The sequence below is a fragment of the Gobio gobio genome (assembly GCF_949357685.1).
Source record: "Gobio gobio genome assembly, chromosome: 25".
Taxonomy (NCBI): Eukaryota; Metazoa; Chordata; class Actinopteri; order Cypriniformes; family Gobionidae; genus Gobio; species Gobio gobio.
Genome location: NC_137121.1, coordinates 15,470,049 through 15,489,229, shown reverse-complemented (window position 1 = coordinate 15,489,229; position 19,181 = coordinate 15,470,049). Strand labels below are relative to the sequence as shown.

The window sequence follows — 19,181 nt, the reverse complement described above, 5'->3', positions numbered from 1 at the left end:
TCAGCATATTAAAATGATTTCTGAAGAATTATGTGACACTGAAAATTGGAGTAATGATGCTGAAAATTCACAGAAATAAATTCCGTTCTTAAATATCTCAAAATTACAGTTTTTACTGCATTTTATCAAATGAAAGCAGCCTTGGTGAGCATAAGAGACTTATTTCAAAAACATTTTTTAAATCTTACTGACCCCAAACAGTAGTGCATAATTATGGCTTAGTCATTTTTTAACTTTTTCCTCATAGTTTATTGGTTATGTCTTTCTCTTGACATTTATCAAAGCAAAAGCAAAATAACCCCCCAAATGATGCCACAGAACATTTTATTGAGGTCATATGTGATGGTTGGAGAAATGTCCTGAAAGATGGCGTGTCCCAGACAATCATTTAAGAAGATTGTGTGGTAGACCGCTAGAGTGAACTTGTCTTGTGTCACAACGAGTGACTGGCCAACCTTGTATGTCTTTTTAGTTTCTCCTCCAGGGCCAGAGACTTCTGAGGTGCCCTCTCCATGTGTCTACAAAAACAACATACAGATTTACTGTTCCAATGTGATTGTTCAAGCTAATCAACAAGGCGAAGATCAGCCCATACACTTCCAAAGTTAATTAACTACAGTTGTACCGTCCTCAAAAACTAGATGAGATACTCCACAAAGGTCAGACCATGTCGTCATAAGAGTATTCGGCAAATGATTTGAGATGCATACCGACTAAGTCTCATTTTGAGAATGTGGATCCTGAACATGGCGTCCGAGCAGTAGGCGAGGTAAGCGTCCTCGTCCTCAGCGGTCAAGGTGAGCTGGTTCTTCTGGTACCACTGCTGCTTCTTCTGCAACTCCTCTGTCTCCTGAACAAAGAAGTTTGAGATGATTTCAGTTCACTAGAAGCTTATTCTGGCCCGCTTAGCCAGAAAGAAATCAAGTGACCAACCACAGTTTATATTGTGTTTCCAGCCCTTTAAAAAAAACACTAATTCAGCCAACCAGATTGAAGATGCTAAATCTTCTCGACTAAACTAGCTTGCCTTTTCGATTCTGCTCTGTATGAGGCTGGTTTTGTTATCAAGCAGCTGTTTAAACTCAGTCAGACAGTCTTTCTTCAACTGTTGTGCTTCCTGGAGTGTGAGGGCTTCTGGTAGTCCCAGTCGGGCCTGGAAAGGAGCCAACAGGTCCAGTTCTTTCTCTTTCTGCCGCTGCTTCTTTTCTTTAGCCATACGCTCCTGAGGAATGAAAGGAACCAGAGATAGGTGTTAGTTTGGATCAATGCAATGGAAATGGTGGAGCTTTTAAAGCCCTGATTCACCTTTTCTTCCATGTGCAGTTGGGCCATCTTGTTCCTCATAGTGTTGTATATAGAGATCAGCAGATCAGTATTACTTTCCTCCTTTTCTCTTGAAGAAAGAATGGACTTAACCTGGAACATATGCTAACTTCAATATGATGGGCTAGACAAAAAATTTAATTTGTGCCGCTTGTGAACTGTAATACCTCTTTTTCTGTCTCTCTGATTCGAAGTTCAACGTTCTCCTCGTCGCTCATCAATTCCACAAGCATTTTATACAGCTCCAAGTTCTTGTAGGGTTTCGCAGAACGATCCACCTGAATATGCAAAATGAAACAAGCCATAAATGCAAAGTATTTTGCAAAGTTCGTACATATATAATTGGATTCGTAGAAAAGCTACTATTTGTAATAAACTACACCTAAACCTAACCCTCAGTGACGAATTAGCTGGTCAAACGAAAACTTACAAACGAGATTGTACAAATGAGGTTGTATTCAATTCAGCTATGTTTCCATTCAAGTTGCGGATGTAATTTATGCGCAAAAATGCATTATCGCATAAAACATTTGAGAATAAAGCACCGTTTCCATCCAGTGAGTCGAAGAGAACATAATCGTCACTTCCTGATAAACTACCGCAAAAAATCAGTAAGAAACATAGGAGAAGCCACCATATATAATCATTTTCGTATATAATAAATTATTTGCGTCTCAGAGAAACTTGTGCGTCTCAATAAACTTGTCATCATGCTTTCAGAAGCAAATGCTGCTGTTTGGGAACGCAGTCATGTAAGAGAGGAGGGAAATATACCGAGCATCTTTGACAACAGACTTCTGAAGGACCAAAACAGTTGCAAACAAGATTTTTCTGCTGGTTAGTACAGTAATGCTGTTACATTGCGTAAGTCACATTTTTATGCGCATCAAGGAATTTATTCGATAATGCATTTCCATCGTAGTTTATGCGCATGTTTTCGTATCGGATAGAAAATTCAAACGAGTGCATACGTTTTTTATACGCATCTTGCCGTTTCCATACAGCATTTTCCCCCAAATTCACCCAAAATGCACATAAAAAAGGTGGATGGAAACATATTAACTCTTTTTTTTACTTTTACTTCATTGGACAGAATTTGGAGTCAAAGATTTCTATAAAATTCAGTTATCTGGAGTCAGATTTGGACCAATGAGATTTTACTGTGGATGAAGTTATGCATCGTGACTTTACAGAAATGCTTTTTTGATGTTCTATAACTGTTCTATAACTGTTTTCTATTAATTTCTTATTATGATTTTAGTATCATATCGCTATGGGGATGCCCTATGCCCATCACATAGGGCAGTTGTGGCCTAATGATTAGAGAGTCGGACTTGTAACCGGAAGGTTGCGGGTTCGAGTCTCAGGTCCGTGAATAACCGTGAATAACCAGCGCTCCCCTCCACCCTCAATACCATGACTGAGGTGAGACCCTTGAGCAAGGCACCAAACCCCCAACTGCTCCCCGGATGTGTGCCGCAGCAATATGGCTGCCCACTGCTCCGGGTGTGTGTTCACGGTGTGTGTTCACTACTGTGTGTGTGTACTTGGATGGGTTAAATGCAGAGCACAAATTCCAAGTATGGGTCACCATATGGCCACCACTTGGCCACACGTCACGTCACTTCACTTCACTTCACTTCAGGCACTTCAGCGCTGGGAAGATGGATGTGTATTTACACTGGGTCACATTTAAGTAGTAGAAATGTGAAATTATTTTTGAATTTGGTGCCTTCTAGACTGAGAAAAGACAGAAAATGTATTTTTGTCTCAAAGACAACAACTCCCAGAATGCACTTGCTTCGCTGCCCTACAAGGCCATTCCCAAAGCCACGGCTACTGGTTATCACTTGCCCACCGCGGCACCGCCCCCACCGTTGTTTTGATATTCATAGTAATAAAATAATTTTGTTCAGTTAGAGAACAGACACTACAATTAAAAACTGAACGTGTCTTTTCAATAAAGTGTGAGTGAGCCGAACGAAAGGCACGTCTCAAACGCAGCAGGAGTCAGATTTCATTCATCACGAGAGAAGAGCTGAGCAGAGCTGAGGTAAGTGCGGCTGTCATTCTCGGCACGTGTCCAGTCTAGCGCGTTATTAGATCACATATGGAAGCTTAACTTTCATAGGAATTCATTGAAAAGTTGAAACTCTCACTTTGCTCCATATCGCTCCGTTATGAATGCCCGAGCCGAGCGGCAGCGGCCGTGCGCATTTACGTTCTATGAGTGAGATCTCTCCAATATGGGCGGGTTGAAAACATACGGAACTAGCTCCTGTAGTCTTTAGTCTCTAGCCAAAAATCCTCAGATGACGATATTTGCGTCATCGGAGGATTTTTTCCAGAAATAAAATGCATAATCCTCTCGTCTAATGGGGATATGAGGGGGGAAAGTACCATAATTTGAATATTCTACCGGGTTTCTACTGATACAAAGCTTAATGCTAAATCGCTGAAGTGCCCCTTTAAGGTCCTTGCACACTGAGTCCGAAATTTTCGTATGCGTTTTTTTGTATTCGTCATTCTAAAAATGTTATTGTCAAAACACATCTCAAAATGCTTGCTACGGATGCGAAAAACGCAGAAAATTGAACACGGTCCAATTTTTTAAGACAGATTAAAGTTTCGGAGGCAGTGTGTTAACGTGATTGACACAACGTGAGGTCGTATTCAGTTTTTAACGTGCAAAAATTTCGGACTTCAATATTGTAACGTTTTTATTTTATTCTCAAAACTTTGACTTTGTATGTTTCTTGTATTTTATGCTTCTTCTCGTCCACTTTTTTGTAAAGGTGGCAATAAAACTGTTGTATTACTTCGATCATGAAACTGACCAAAGTAATTCTTTATGTGTGACATCAGACCTGAAAGCCAGAAACCATCTGTGGAGTAAAAGCTTGTGCTTTCTGCGAGTCTGCCGCTTCTTTGGGTTTGATGAAGTTGAGCCAAGCTGGGATGATCCTGTCATCCTCTAGATGATAGGTCACCTGGATCCGTCTGTCAGACATAAAGATCCGTTCAGCCACATCTTTACTTGCCGGCTTAGAAGGATCTCTGTGGAACCGCTCCTCCACCCTCTGTTGGAGACGCCAAACAAAATGTCCATGACCATATTTGTGGTGTTTATTGTTAGCAAGGCCACTAGACGTAAGCTTTTAGTATACTGTTGGTTAATGTTATACCTGCAAGATAATATTGGTTTGAACTGCTTAAAGATTAAAAGTCAAGCCTGTTTGTTGAGAGAGCATTACCCTTAGAGGCCGTTGTTCAAAAGCCTCTCCAGCCCGAATCACTTTGATTTGCTTTCCGTAAACAACATGTCGATAGAAGAGGAAGTCAGTCCGATCTTCAAAGGTTTCTGTCACTTCGAAAGGCTTCTCCATTCTTCTGGCTAGACCGTCAGTGCGAGCGTGACTATAAAAGTCCATCTGACGCTCCGTCTCAGGAACTAAAGTGACGTACCTGTGGTCTAAACAAAATTAAACGTAAAATGCCAGGCTTGGTTTTTTTTAATTGATGTTTCAACCTTTTTGTTAAGCAGTATTCCCCCATTCCCCAACCCCAACAGACACAAATTGAGCAAAACTGCTATTATTAAAGTTATTTATTTAATTATCAGTAATGTAACGAGTTACGCTTACTGACATTGGTAATATATAGAAAATGTGTGTTAGATTACATCTGAGAGCATCACTCCTTCCATGCCTGAAATGCTCAGATGTCACATTGCTGTCTGTGTGTAGTTCTCTCTCATCAAGACAGTCACTTCGGTGATTGAACCATTCCTTAATAGTGCTGGGTTGTGTGCCTGATAAAGAAAAAAAACACAAACTGAGAGTTTGTACTTAATGTCAACACACAAGCTAAATGCTAAAATAACATTAAAATATTTGAATATGTATTTTATTTATTTATTTATGAGAGTGACAGTGCACATTTGTAGTGGATGTCAACAGGCAATAAATATTTAATAATAATCATTTATTTTTAATTATTGTTCATTATTATATTTAAATAATAATAATTAATGGTGATAATAATAATTCAAAGCAAAGGGCGATATTTTCTTTTAAAGAAATCGCTTTTTAAGGACTACAACAAACGGCTGGTAGGGACTACACAAGCTTCTTCCCGGGTTGATGACATCACAAACCCTAAAATGTACATAAACCCTGCCCCCTGGAACACGCAACAAAGGGGGTGAAGCCATGTTGGGCTGCTTTAAAGAAGAGGAAGAGTTGTTGTCGTATTAGGAGTCTGTTCAAGCTGTCCGCATCCGTCTTTTCACATTTACTGCAGTACAGTACGTAACAAGTGCAATAGCATGTCATAAAAGCAAGATGACAACATAAGTTATAACTGTAATTAAACTAAACTATAGCTGTTCTATCTTCATGCAGCATATATTCTCTGGCTCTGAAGGCATCTTACAACAGTTCCCACATGAGCGATTTATAGATCATCATGACAGAATATGCTAATCGATGACTTAAAGATAGTTAACTCCACATCAGCTACATAAATTCATCAACTAACCATTCAGAAACGTGCTGTTGCATTTTACATGTTGTCACTTCTTCGCGAGTCTCTCCATCATTGTCCGACTCTGGTTTGAACATAAAAGGCTGAACAGTTTTTGACATTTTCAGAGCGTGTCTGCATGAGGTAATCGGAGCTGCTAACACGAGTTCTTGAAGCTCCGCCCTCTTCTTGAAAGGGGGCCGGGAGCAGCAGCTCATTTGCATTTAAAGGGACACACACAAAACCGGAGCGTTTTTGCCAAGCGGCAACCTTCCCCAGTTTCTCTTGAAGCCAATACGGAAGTGACTTAAACTGCAATTCATCGACTGGCCGCTAGAGACAGGCTCCAGAAGGGAGCAGAATCTCATTGAGCCCCATGTTAAAATGCCCAAATTTACAGCAGGAAGAAAACATGTTTACAACCTGGTACAAATTGTGGTTTTGGTCTACATATCTAATTTTGCCCTTCATGACAACTGTGAGGGGGGTGAATTTTATTATAACTCATTCGTTAACATTATATAAAGCCTTAAAGTTCTGCATAGTTATGGGCGTGTTTTCACTTTGACTGACAGGTGGATTGCCATTTATCTGTTGTCTGTTAGTCATTGCGTCACCCACGCATCGCGTCACCCACGTCCCGCCTCTTTGCCCATTTTCTATTATCCGGAAGTGACGCGCGATGATAGGAGGATGACACGCTTCCAAGACGGCAACGGCCAGCTCGACCCAACTTTACGCTTCAAAACTGCTCTTCAGAATCCTATGGGTGACGTCACGGACACTACGTCCATATTTTTTTATATGGTCTATGGTTTTTGCTCACCCTCAAAAAGTGACCATTTTAACGTGCTATAAAGAATTACCTGTGGGGTATTTTGAGCTTAAACTTCACGTACAGACTCTGGGGACATCAGAGACTTATTTTACATCTTGTGAAAAGGAGCATAATAGGACCCTATTATTGATTTATTTTGACATTCTTTTTGTTTTGGGTGAACTATGCATTTTACGTGATTTTTTGTTCATATAAATGTACATGATCAACATGACAAGATATATTTTATATGTTGAAAACAAAAACATCTGCAAAAGTCTTACAATCAAGGTCTTTATAAATGGTGAGTTTAGTCACAAGGCCGTCTTTCAGAAGGTAAGGGGCAAACTTCTCTAGCTTGGCTTTCCTGTACTGGATAACCTTCATACCCCCTGGATAACGCATTTCCATATCTGTAAAGATGAAAAATAAAAACAGAACATGGATGATTAATGAACCTCAAGAGATAGTGGATAATGGATGGAAGGCTATGTGTGAGAGTGAAGACTTGACCTGCTGGTGAAATATCTATTTTAGTCACCCAAGATGGAGGCATTTCAAACACTTTCAGCTCATCCATTTCCTCCTTCAGACGAAACATAATAGGTGGTTACATCTGATGTAATAGATTCTTAGAATAAATATGTAAAAAAAAACTAAATGGAAAATTAGAAATGTTTTTCTGTACTTCCTCCTCGTCTTCTGACTCTTGGAGTGTCTTTGGCTCTGACAGAGATTGGCTAGTAAGGCCACACAGCATATACTCCCACTTTGATAGATCGCCCATGTCAAAGGTCATCTCCTACAGACACAAACAGACCCGGTCAACTATCCAATGCTTGTCATCTTCACATTAATATCACATTCACACTAAAAGATACTGACCCCACAACCGAAAGTGCAATCTTGCTTGTTGACCCAGTAGTTTCGATGGTTCCAGGCGCTCTCTATGCCCAGAAAGTTCTCATCTGTGGTGGAGTAGCTCTTACCAGTCAGAGGGTCAATGAAGAAGTTCTCAGGTACCTCCCGGTTCCCTGAGAGCACCAGAACCCAGCTGTGAACTCTCAAGCCCAGTAGAGGGTCAGGGGGTGGACGTTCTTTCTCCTGTTTAAAAGGAACCAGTAAAAAATGCAAATCACAAACTAAAGTGAATTTCACTGAAACATCCTCTGTCTAACCTTCTGAAGTCTCTCAGCTTCCAGTTGTTCCTTCAGTGCAGCTGCTTTAGCTTCTGTGTGCCGTTTCTCATCTTGACGCTTTTCAAAGGTGCTGTGCAAGTCGCGTGGAGGTTTCACAGAGTATTTCTTCATTGTCTTCTTCGGTTCCTCTGTTTTCTCCTGAGCAGATCATACAAAATAATCCATAACATGAATCCATCCAGTTTAGGTTTTCAGAAGTAACTGATTTCAATATGACCACTCAAGGAAATTGGTGTTAAAGCTGGGGTCTTCAACAAATGGTCTACAACCTCTAAGTCTGAGGTATCTGTGGACATACGTTAGAGAGTCTGCAAATGCGGAGCAATGAAGGGTGGGTGCTTGTTTGGGTTGATTTCAAATATCAGTTTCTCAGAAATTGTTTTTTTAAATTATGAAATTTTGAAGTAGGAAGACTGAAATAGTATTTTCTTGTAAAACGTACTCCATGTTTTTTAATTAATTATTAAAAAACGTAATTTTTCAAAACTCAAAAAAAAAAATAGTGTTATTTTTGTGATAATATATAAAAATATGTGGAAATACAAAAATACAATATTAACATCAAACACTAAATTTAAAAAAGCTAAAGTTCAGCTAAAGGTTGCATTGTCCTACCATATTAACATAAGTATGTAACAAGTAATATTAAGTCAGATTAAAAAGTAAAATTAAGTAATGTACAAATATATGGTCATAACTAGCCTAACAAGCCAGACCCACATCAAGATGTTGGGTCTGGGAACACACCGTTGGCAGGGCTCAATCCAAGGGGCGGGATAAACGGTTGTCTTTCAAATTTCCTCTGCACGTAATAGGATAGCGCTACAACCAGCCAGAGCAACGAAGAAGGTGAAGCGGAGCTAGTTGATAGTTTAAACTTTTGCTGTAACCGGAAAGACAGAAAGACAGCTGTTCGCCAGCTTCTTTGTTTTCAAGTAGCACACCAAACCGCTGCATCTCTGCCGTCATTTAAGCCCGCCCACTGACTCTATACACGATGTGATTGGCCTGACTAGAGTTTGGTTTTTCCAGCTCGCAAGCCAACGGAGAGTAGCTAGACACCCCTGGCTGCAAATTATATTCGCTGCTGCTAGGGTGCGTCTAGATTTCTAGGCTATCATAGCAATAGATTACGAAACGAACTACATAAATTAATAAATGTATGATAATTCATGATTTTTATTAACAAAATGTATTGCAATTTAGGCATCAGAAAGCATGTAAATACATTAATGATACCATTTGCAATTTGCATTTTTTTTAATTTCCTGCTCTGTATCAGTGTAATTTATTTTAGTATCATTGAGATATAATTATAATTTCTATTAATATTTTCTATAATTTTTTTGTATATATTTTCAATTTTCATGTAAAATTTTGGGTAAATTTGTTGTTGTTTTTTTGTCATCTTTAATCTTTTTTTGTGTTTTTATTTTAATTTTAGTTTTAGTTATTTTAGTACATCATTAAACTAAATTAAAATAAGAAATGCTGCCTTGGCAACTGATAGCTGATTTATTTTATTTCAGTTAAGGTTTTAGTTTCAGTTAACTATGTTAAACCTGCTCTGCACATCTATCCGTCAAGGAATCTGAAAGAGGTTAAATACCCACTTAAAAGTTATCACATATAAAAGATCAAGCAAACTGACTGAGTGATGAGTTCATTTGTTTCAATTTACGTGCCATTAACTCTGTACTTACTTGTATTTGAGTCTGCAGTAAGGGACATTCTTGTCGTGACTGATCGAGAAGACACATCTCTTTAGTAGCGTACCCACTGACGCAGTAAGCGTTGTATCCTGCGCCCAACAACAGGCTACACAGCACACTGGAGAAATCAAAACATGTGCCTCTCTGAGTCTCCAGAACCCAGGTGGGCGATGACAGCTGCTTGGGCTAAATGGAACAGGCATGAAACAAACAAAAAAACATGTTTTCAAGTCCAAGAGGCAAAAAACAACCCTCATAAGACAATATAGATCAAGTTGAACGCAATTAATAGAGATAGAGTCGTAAATTCTCACAAGTTCAAATGATGGATCCAAGAGCTCCAACGACAGATAATCAGACACAAAACTGGCACATCCCTCCCAGTCGTACAGCTCAGGATACGGCAGCAAGGTGCTTCGCAAGGTGGTGCTTACAAATTTCTGTTGATTTACAGTGAAATAAGAAGACATCATGTAAACAAAAGAGTATTTCAGTCAATTGTGGTAACGTTGCCATGTCTGAAAGTGTATTTGCTGTATGCACCTGAACGCCATGCTCGTTTACAGGGCACAGAAGAAGCGCTTTGTTATCAGGATATAAAAGCGCGTACTGCAGACGGAAGTTTTCAGCCATCGCAAACATGAGCTTCTCCTGTGAGGAGTTCTCCATGTATGAGGATGGACATTTGGAAAGGTCCGATTGAGGTCTGAAACAGTAAAGAATAAAGACCAATGAATAGAGATGTCTAATTGTTGTTTTATTCTTAAAATTACGTGCGTAACTTGCATGTAATGTCTATCATCATCTCTTAAGAAGGCCAGAGATTAAGGTCTGGGTAGATTAGATGGTAAGCAGACAATCAGTTCACGTAATCAACGTGTTGGATGCTGAAGAAAGATCGGAGTGATTTTGACAAGGGCCAAATTTTTATGGCAAGGCGACTGTGTCAGAGTATCTTTGAATAGGCAAGGCTTGTGGGTTGCTTCCGGTCTGCAGTGGTGAGAATTTACCAACAGTGGTTCGAGGAGCGACAAACCACAAAGTGGCGACAGGGTGTCGGGCGCCCAGGGCTCATTGATGCACGGGGGGAACAAAGGCTATCCCGTCTGGTTCGTGCCAACAGAAGGTCTACTGTGGCACAAGTCACACAAAATTGTTATGATAGTTATGGGAGGAATGTGTCACAACACACTGCTGCGTATGGGGTTGTGTAAGCACACACCAATCAGAGTGCCTATGATATTCAGTGTACACCATTGAAAACGCCTACAATGGATACGCAAGTGTCGGAACCTGACCTGTGAGCAGTGGAAGAAGGTTGACTGATTCGATGAGTCCCGTTCACTTTTGCATCATGTGGACGTCCATGTATGTGTCTGCCCTTTACCAAAGTGGGAGTGTGATGCTCTGGGCAATGTTCTGCTGTGAAACCCTGGGTCCGGCCATTTGTGTGGATGTGAATTTGACCGCACGCAGAGGACCAACAGCATATTAGGCAGTAGGGCTGCACAATATATACGAATTATCGAAATATCGCAAATGTACATAATGCAATATGCATATCGCAAGGGCACGCAATATCTGAATGATTTTAATAGGCCACTTCAACATTGTGAAAAGTAAACGTTTTAAGGCCTGTTCACACCGGGACGATTTTCGCGCGCGTTTATCGCCGACGTTTAACGCCTCGTGACTAAACAATGGGCGCCAATGTGAGTGTTCACACCGACGCGTAAAACGCCAGGCGTAAAAGCGTCATTTTAAAAAAAACGCCTCGGGTTCGTTTTTTTATTTTGACGCGGCGCGTTAAAAACTGGCCGACCAATGAGATCAGCGCTTTTGTTCACGTGCCTGGAGCTGCTGAAGTGACAGTAAAACACGACTTGGTGGCGCTCAAGCACAAAATCGGTCTTGCCGAGCACACATTGATACGACGAAGAAGTAGTAAGTAGACAAAGAAGAAGATGGGCTGCTAATGCTGCTTGCCAGTTAGCAAAAAGTGTGTGAATGGTTTTGCCATAGACATAATATATCTGTGGTTTTGGCAAGCATGTAAATACTGTCTCTCCTCTTCTACTGTGTGACAAGCGAGTGTCAGAAGCGTAAGTGCCGCAGCACCACCTTGTGTACCGGGAGCGCATCTACTGAATGTGCACGTTCACTCGGCGCATCGCCAGTGGAAATCGCTTGGGTGTGAACACTCAAGACGCGCCGAAAAACGTCACGAAAAACGCTGGCGATAAGCACGTGCGATATTCGTCCCGGTGTGTACACGCCTTTAGGTCGACGCATAAGCAGAGAATAGACTGGGCACACGACTGTTACTTATGTGACTTGCTTGACGTTAAAATGAGTTATTAAACGCAATAACTTGCAAAAAACAACTCCTTGCAGTCTCGTGCTGTCTGCTGTCTGACACACACACCGAAACGTGCGCACAAGCCGTTCTTTTTTTCCTGTCGTGTTACACACTCGAACTGCCAAATACACACACAGTTATATCAAAATGGCTGTCTCGATGAGTATTCATGTAAACACAGTCGGTTATGCTTTAAGTGAAAGACATCAGTTGGGGAAAGAAATAGATTTTACACACTTAAAGCAATATCGTATCGCATATTGAATATCGCATTATTTAACAAGGATATCGCATATCGCATTTTTCTTCAATATCGCACAGCCCTATTAGGCAGGTAGTCATGTTTTGGCTCGTCTGTGTATAAAACAAGTTATTTTGTGAAGACTATCCGGATGACTTACATTACATAATAAAAATCTTCTTTTTTTTAAATTTTTTTTTACATTTTTTATTTAAATTATTTTTTTAACTTTACTTTTGGTTGGAAATATGACCTGGACAAGCGTTATTTTAGTATCATTGAGATACTATTCATTTTTATTAATATTTTGATTTAGTTTTATTCTTATATTTTCCATTTTCATATATATATATATATATATATATATGTCTATGGATGAAATAAAATAAGTGCAAGGTGTTTAAAAAAAAAAAAAAAAACAATTATGACATTCATCCTTATAACAAGGTTAATATATAGTCCCCTATAGATTGAGGCCGTGGTGGATGGGTTTTAACAACAACTTACCCCCTGTCTCTGTGCACTAATGTACTAATGTAGATAAAAAGTTGGGGGTGTTTAACCTTGATCTACTACCCCACATGAGTGACCGGATATACCACCCATGTTTGTGGCTAATGATTAAGGCCGCTGTAAACATCCACCGTGTTCATGTGAGAGGAACTCCTATGGAGAAACACTGCTCATTGCTTTAACAAGAGTTTACCACATGTTTATGAACTTTAGTAACCTCACGTGTGTGTAACTGTGGGTGTTATTCGTATGTTAGACAGCCTGCTCGCCACTTCTCGAACACCCTCTTCATCATCTGTTATAGTAGCGTCTTCTTCACAATCCGCCTCTGGTAACACCTCCATCTAAAACAAGTCATACACGCATTGAGAGATACAAACAACGTCTAAACGAAAAACAAATAATGCATATTCGTTATTTTACAGTTAAGGCGATAGCAGTATACTTACAGTTCAATAAAGCGAATCTCTTCCCCGTTTAAGCGAAGATTAATCCATGGGCAGTAACGTAAAAACCTGTTACTTGTTTACGTCGCTGTTTCCATGGCGAGGGTTCGCTGACGTTACAATGAGGGGGCGGAGAGGTTTCATTTAAAAATGTTATATTTATAAAAATAAGAACAATATTAAAACAGAATTGTAAAATGATTTTTAATCTTTAAAACATCAAAATATTATTTAACTAATAAACAACTTACTAAAGATCCTGCTCGCTCGCTTTCTTTCTTTCTTTTTTTACTTTTTGTTGTATGTGTAACTTGTTTTTGAGATATATGTTTTAATCTTGTACTATGGGGGGCTCTCTTTAGTCATCAAAAATAAAATACGCACGTTACACCCATGTCGTGGAATAACCCCTGTGTTTTTCACACTAAATTATTTTTGTTGTGATTTTAAAGTTTGTTCTCTCGCGTATGTTTGCACCTGAACCTATTGTCATTGAAATATGTCCTTATAATGTAATCATCACACACAGTGTTACGGTCCGATGACCTCACGTTCTGATACACTCACCGCCCCCTCGCGACGCCTGACTGGGCGAACGCATTAAAAGATAGCGCTGGAGTCAGAGGCAGACAGACGAACACAGACACAAACACTATGGGATATTCGAGTTCCTTCAGATGCATTGCATTTCTTCTTATTGCACTGCACCAGACCTCTGGATTCTGGTTATTTAACGTTATCTTCCCTCCGACAGCCAAACCTCAAGTCATAAATAATAGCACTCCTCCTCTTATCATAGGTAAGCAATCTTACATTCATAGTTTGGATATTTAAGTTGTTTTCTATAGAATTTTGGTTCATTAATTTAGTAAAAAGCATACATTTAACTATATAAGGTAACCTAGACAAGATAACAGATTGACCTCACTTTTAGACAAGTTAAAATTCATATTTTGTGCAGTCTGTTGTAAATTGTCCATCTTTGGTAACAAAATATGTCTGGTAAATATATTAATTTGTTACCCCTTTTGGAATAGTACCTGGAAATTTGGGTAATCGCCTGGAGGCCAAAATAGACAAGCCCACACTGGTGCACTGGTTGTGTTACAAGAAGAGCGAGGACTGGTTTCCTCTCTGGATGGACCTAAACATGTTCATGCCCATTGGAATTGACTGCTGGATTGATAATATAAGGTAAACCGACTATGGAAACAAACTTTAACAAGAAATCTTTTGTAACATTATAATTTACTGTCACTTTTGAAAACTTTATTGAAACCTTTGCTGAATAAAAGCACTATTTTCTTTAATAAAAAATCGTACTGACCTCAAACTTTTGAACGGTGGTAGTATATATATACTTGAAATATAGTATTATTTAATATTTGTTTTGTCTCTTGTGCGCAAATGAACAGACTGACCCTTTATGTACCTCTGTTTTATTGACAACTGTTTCCTAATCGTCCTCAGTTCTGTATTTCGGGTCATTGACCTTTTGTCTATTGCTTTTGGAGGGTTCTCAAAGGCTGATGTCATAAGGACAGGCCAATGTATCATAATCAATATTAGTAGCAATCTACTGTCCTAACTATGTTTATTATCAGAAGCGTCAATATATTTTTAACTAAAGCCTCCCTGCTTTGTAACCTTGAAAGAATACATTTAAAATACAATTTCTTGTTTTGCTTTGCCTTGAACATGATATAAATGTAACTGTTGCGTCTTTTTGTGCAGAATTGTGTACAACAGGACAAGTCGCAAGACATCGAATGCACCCGGGGTGGAGGTCAGGGTCCCTGGATTTGGACAGACGCACCCTATAGAGTTTCTTGACATAAATAAGCTGACTGGTGAGTATAACATCTCAAGTAATTGAAGACTTCTCACATCACAACATCCGCATTTTCATCCTGATGTACTTTTTTTTCTAGGTTACTTGCATACCATGGTTCAACATTTGTCCAGCATTGGATATGTGCGAAATGAGACCGTCCGTGGTGCTCCGTATGACTGGAGAATCGCTCCAAGTAGGTTAAATCCCAATGACAGACAGCAACAATCATTTCACCATAGCACAAAACAAATAGCTGACTATAGTCACTATGTCAGGACTATTCAAGCTCCAGCTCAAATCAAATATATCTGAACAAGCAAATCAAGGTCTTCAGGATTACATGAAAATGACAGGCAGGTGCGTTTGATTAGGCTTAGAGCCAAACTGTGCTATAAGTTAATAAATAATACATATACGCATACAATAAAATAACATTAATAATTATTATAAAAGGGCATTGATAAGATTACACATTTTGGAGGAACCAGATTCTTATCAACCACATAGCAGCTACTTAGAAACCACCCCGAACACCCTGGCAACCATTCACACAGTGTACTTTCATTCTGTGTCCCACTCACAACTATGTTTGGTACCACATAGATGAGCAGGAGGAGTATTTTTCACGTCTGAAAAACTTGGTGGAGGAGATGCATGATGAGTACAAGCAACCAGTCTACCTTCTGGGCCATAGCATGGGCAACAACTACATCCTGTACTTTCTCAACCAGCAGACTCAGGACTGGAAAGACCATTACATTAAGGGCTTCATCTCTCTGGGAGCTCCTTGGGGTGGCGCTGTGAAGCCCCTCAGAGTCTTGGCATCAGGTACAGTGAAGAAAACACCATCTATATATATGTATATATATATATATATATATATATATATATATATATATATATATATATATATATATATATATATATATATATATATATATAGTTAACTATATATTTCTTCAGGGCCATAACTTTTCAGCATTATTACTCCACTCTTTAGTGTTTACATGATCCTCAGAAACCATTCTAATATGCTGATTTGGTGCTCAAGAAACATGTTGAAAACATAAATTATTTTGTGTGATATATTTGTTTATAATATTTTTACATTAATATAAATATTTTATATTATAAATGTCTTGCTTGTCCCTTTTGATCATTTAAAGCATCATTGCTTATAGTATTTAATAATATATTGAATTTGCTTTTTTTATTTTCATTTTAATTTAAGTTTTAGTTATTTTATGTGTTTTTTGTATTATTATTATTATTTTCTATTTAGCTTTAATTAGTTTATTTAATTTATTACTCAAAGCACCCTTGCCGAATAAAAGATGTTATAAAAAAAACATGCAGACATAAAATATTAAATTCAGATTATTTCAAATGATTTTTTTAATTGTAAACATAATTCTATAATTTTAATGTAATTATAGTTTTGGGTGACCTATTTCTTTAATATGTCATTTTAAAAATTTAAATATGTTATTTTTAAATTTTCTTTAAATTTTAGAGAGAACCCATTATGCTTTTTTATATTTTCAACTTTCTTTAGTGTGTAATGTTGCTGATTGAGCATGAAAAATGTCTGTTACAAAGCACAAAGTCACTCCAAAGGGAGTTATTCTCTATATCAACACTGTTTCTGAACTCCATGAAACGCCTCGAATGTAGTCTTGAGTTTTCTTCTGGAAACAACCACGTCACAGTATTCCTAATTTAAAGGTACAATATGTAATATTTTTGGATTCAAATATCCAAAAACCACTAGAACAATGTTATATATTTTGTTGACTTGTGTACTTACATTATCCCAAATGTATCCAAGAATGTTTAAATCCAGAGAAATAAGCAATTTTAACTAGGCCTATCAAAGATATCATCCCCGCTTTACCCTCGATTTTATTTTGTACTACAGTAACGTATAATAAACTTCATACTACAGTAACGTTAATAAATTCTTAATACATTCTTAATACATATGATTTCTGCTAAAGTTCCGTCGTATTCTTTTCCACCGGCTGTAGAGGTGAAGTCTACAACTCCCATGATTCCACGAAATCAAGGCATCGTCAAGATACGTCTTTGTTTTGAATAAGCAATCTCTAGCGGCGAAAATTACACATTGTGTCTTTAAATAATTCCCCCCCAGGGCATATGCAAAAAAATGCAAGGGGTGTAACATTTCCAAAACATACCCGAAGCTGTTGTCCAATCACAACACACTGGTCCAGTTGACCAATCAGTGCACAGTGCACTTTTCAGAAGGAGGGGCTCTGTAGAGTCAGGAACTAAACATAGTGTTACTGACAGAATAGGAAAAGAAGAGCTGCAATAATGTAAAATATGTGAAAAATAATGTGTTTTTTGACATTCAAGCATGAAAACCTATTCTTATAGACCACAAAATCAAGACTTTGTAAAAGAGTGTAATAGGTTTTTGTCTTTATTTTATGCCTTTTTAGGTGAAAATGATGGCATACCCTTCGTGTCCAATATAAAAATCCGCGAAGAACAACGAATGACGACCACAAACCCGTGGATGATCCCTTCCGAAGAGGGCTGGCCCAAAGAACACACCTTCATCTCCACCCCCTTTTTCAACTACACCAACCAGGACTACAATCAGTTTTTCAAAGACATTGACTTTGAGGACGGCTGGTACATGTGGGAGGACACCAGAAACCTCACAGCCGGCCTGCCCACGCCTGGAGTCGAGGTGTACTGCCTCTACGGGGTGGGACTCCCTACTCCCGTGACCTACGTCTACGACGAGCAGTTTCCAAACGCAGACCCCGTAGATATAATTTACGATGACGGCGATGACACCGTCGACAGCCGCAGCATGAGTCTCTGTAAGCGCTGGATAGGGAAGCAGGAACAGGCCGTGCATGTGACAGAGTTCAGAGGCATAGCTCATTTGGACATGATCTTTAATCACAATGTGCTGACGACGGTCCAGAGAATTCTGGAGGGAAAGTACCTTGAGGAAAAGCATGTCAGCATTGAACAGCCTCCATCTCTTAGCCTTAGTTTTGTGTGAAATATTCAAAACTGCTTTATAGGTACACTTGCACCACTGGTATCATGTATAAAAGTATTGCTGCGTTCATGCCATGTTGTAATTATGCTGTCCTCGGAATTATGCATTTCTATGGCAACACTGTCAACACCAAAATGAATCTGCAGCGGTCACGTGGTACAAGCTCTCCGAAAATTCCGAGTTTACAAGTTGTAATAACGAGTTCTACAAGGACGTGATTGTGAGTCGAAATCTCATAATTACAGTAATTCCGACATGGCGTGAACACTTAAACATCTTTTTGTATTGGTTTAAATTAATAGACATGATATAGTTTTCTTTGTAACTGTATTTTACAGAATTTTTCAAATGTATTTAATCTGTACATTAAAGATTATAGACACCATGGCTCTTAAAGTATAAACTGTACTAGATGTTTGTATAACGTAGCATAACTTCAACTGTCTATGCTACTGAAATATGTTAATCACATTTTTAAAAAGGATCGTATTTTTTTAGGCTGTGACATTGTTAAACTACTAGTTAAACGGCTGCATACTCTAAATATAAAAATATATTTATCCATATTATTGGTCCTTGTTATTTGTACGCCTGTCTGTACACAGCACTGATAATCTTTGTTGAACTCTGTAACCTTTGAACTGGTTTAGTAGTTCTAAGTCGGACAAACATCAGCTTTTTGCAAACAAATTAAAACATGTTAGACAAAGGTTCAGAGTACACATAGAAATGGACAGTCGCTTTGCCAGGAAATCTTTCTTTGCTTTTTGGAAAAAAAATAATTGATTGTTTCTTTTGAAATATAGATATTTTGGCAGTATAGGATTCCTTTAATCAGTAACTTGGTTTGGTAGTATCTCTTTTTTCCTCAAATCTCTATGATCTTTGATCATCATCCTCACACAGAGTGAAACAAAGCAACCTGCATGTGCAACATGACAATAATTCAATGATCATTCCCTTCAGTCGTGTCTACATGCTCACTAAAGCGAAATTTGAGTGCCTTTTGATTATACGTTTTTATTGCTTGACTAAACATTTTAATGCATACTACACAATACACATATTTTCATTCAAATATTATTATTAAACAAATGTATTAAGCTTCATCATTCCATTAGTAGTGCACAGTTTTGTGTATTTTTGTCCTTTTTTAAAATGTCTATAAAG

At 38.5% G+C, this 19,181-nt stretch overlaps 2 protein-coding genes across 3 annotated transcripts; one reads left to right on the top strand and one right to left on the bottom strand.

The window, feature by feature from the left end:
• Window positions 1-231: 231 nt before the first annotated feature.
• ccdc135 (coiled-coil domain containing 135) lies at window positions 232-14,585 on the bottom strand. 2 transcript variants are annotated; one of them, XM_079809976.1, is made up of 20 exons: window positions 14,462-14,585; window positions 14,175-14,278; window positions 13,138-13,244; window positions 12,911-13,032; window positions 10,119-10,281; window positions 9,890-10,015; window positions 9,567-9,761; window positions 7,843-8,001; window positions 7,550-7,768; window positions 7,353-7,466; window positions 7,178-7,250; window positions 6,949-7,077; window positions 5,006-5,134; window positions 4,578-4,795; window positions 4,191-4,403; window positions 1,491-1,601; window positions 1,306-1,416; window positions 1,028-1,222; window positions 711-850; window positions 232-518 (listed from the first exon to the last, which is right to left on the bottom strand). In XM_079809976.1, exons 4-20 carry the CDS (start codon window positions 13,030-13,032, stop codon window positions 434-436), a joined length of 2,502 nt encoding a protein of 833 aa, XP_079666102.1. In that variant the 5' UTR covers window positions 13,138-13,244; window positions 14,175-14,278; window positions 14,462-14,585; the 3' UTR covers window positions 232-433. The 2 variants fall into 2 exon arrangements, with proteins under 2 accessions (XP_079666102.1, XP_079666103.1); XM_079809977.1 differs by having other exon boundaries at window positions 14,175-14,310; window positions 14,462-14,578.
• On the top strand, window positions 13,753-19,119 carry lcat (lecithin-cholesterol acyltransferase). Its single transcript, XM_079810003.1, has 6 exons — window positions 13,753-13,933; window positions 14,172-14,328; window positions 14,869-14,984; window positions 15,066-15,161; window positions 15,572-15,796; window positions 17,434-19,119. Exons 1-6 carry the CDS (start codon window positions 13,789-13,791, stop codon window positions 18,009-18,011), a joined length of 1,317 nt encoding a protein of 438 aa, XP_079666129.1. The 5' UTR covers window positions 13,753-13,788; the 3' UTR covers window positions 18,012-19,119.
• Window positions 19,120-19,181: the final 62 nt, after the last annotated feature.

Excerpts from the sequence above, each read along its gene's own strand:
- lcat (XM_079810003.1), top strand. The coding sequence starts at position 13,789 with ATGGGATATTCGAGTTCCTTCAGATGCATTGCATTTCTTCTTATTGCA. Across the intron at positions 13,934-14,171 it reads CACTCCTCCTCTTATCATAG|TACCTGGAAATTTGGGTAAT; the intron begins GTAAGCAATCTT and ends CTTTTGGAATAG. Across the intron at positions 14,329-14,868 it reads TGCTGGATTGATAATATAAG|AATTGTGTACAACAGGACAA; the intron begins GTAAACCGACTA and ends CTTTTTGTGCAG.
- ccdc135 (XM_079809976.1), bottom strand. The coding sequence starts at position 13,032 with ATGGAGGTGTTACCAGAGGCGGATTGTGAAGAAGACGCTACTATAACA. Across the intron at positions 7,078-7,177 it reads AATAGATATTTCACCAGCAG|ATATGGAAATGCGTTATCCA; the intron begins GTCAAGTCTTCA and ends TCATCTTTACAG. Across the intron at positions 1,417-1,490 it reads TCAGAGAGACAGAAAAAGAG|GTTAAGTCCATTCTTTCTTC; the intron begins GTATTACAGTTC and ends CATATGTTCCAG.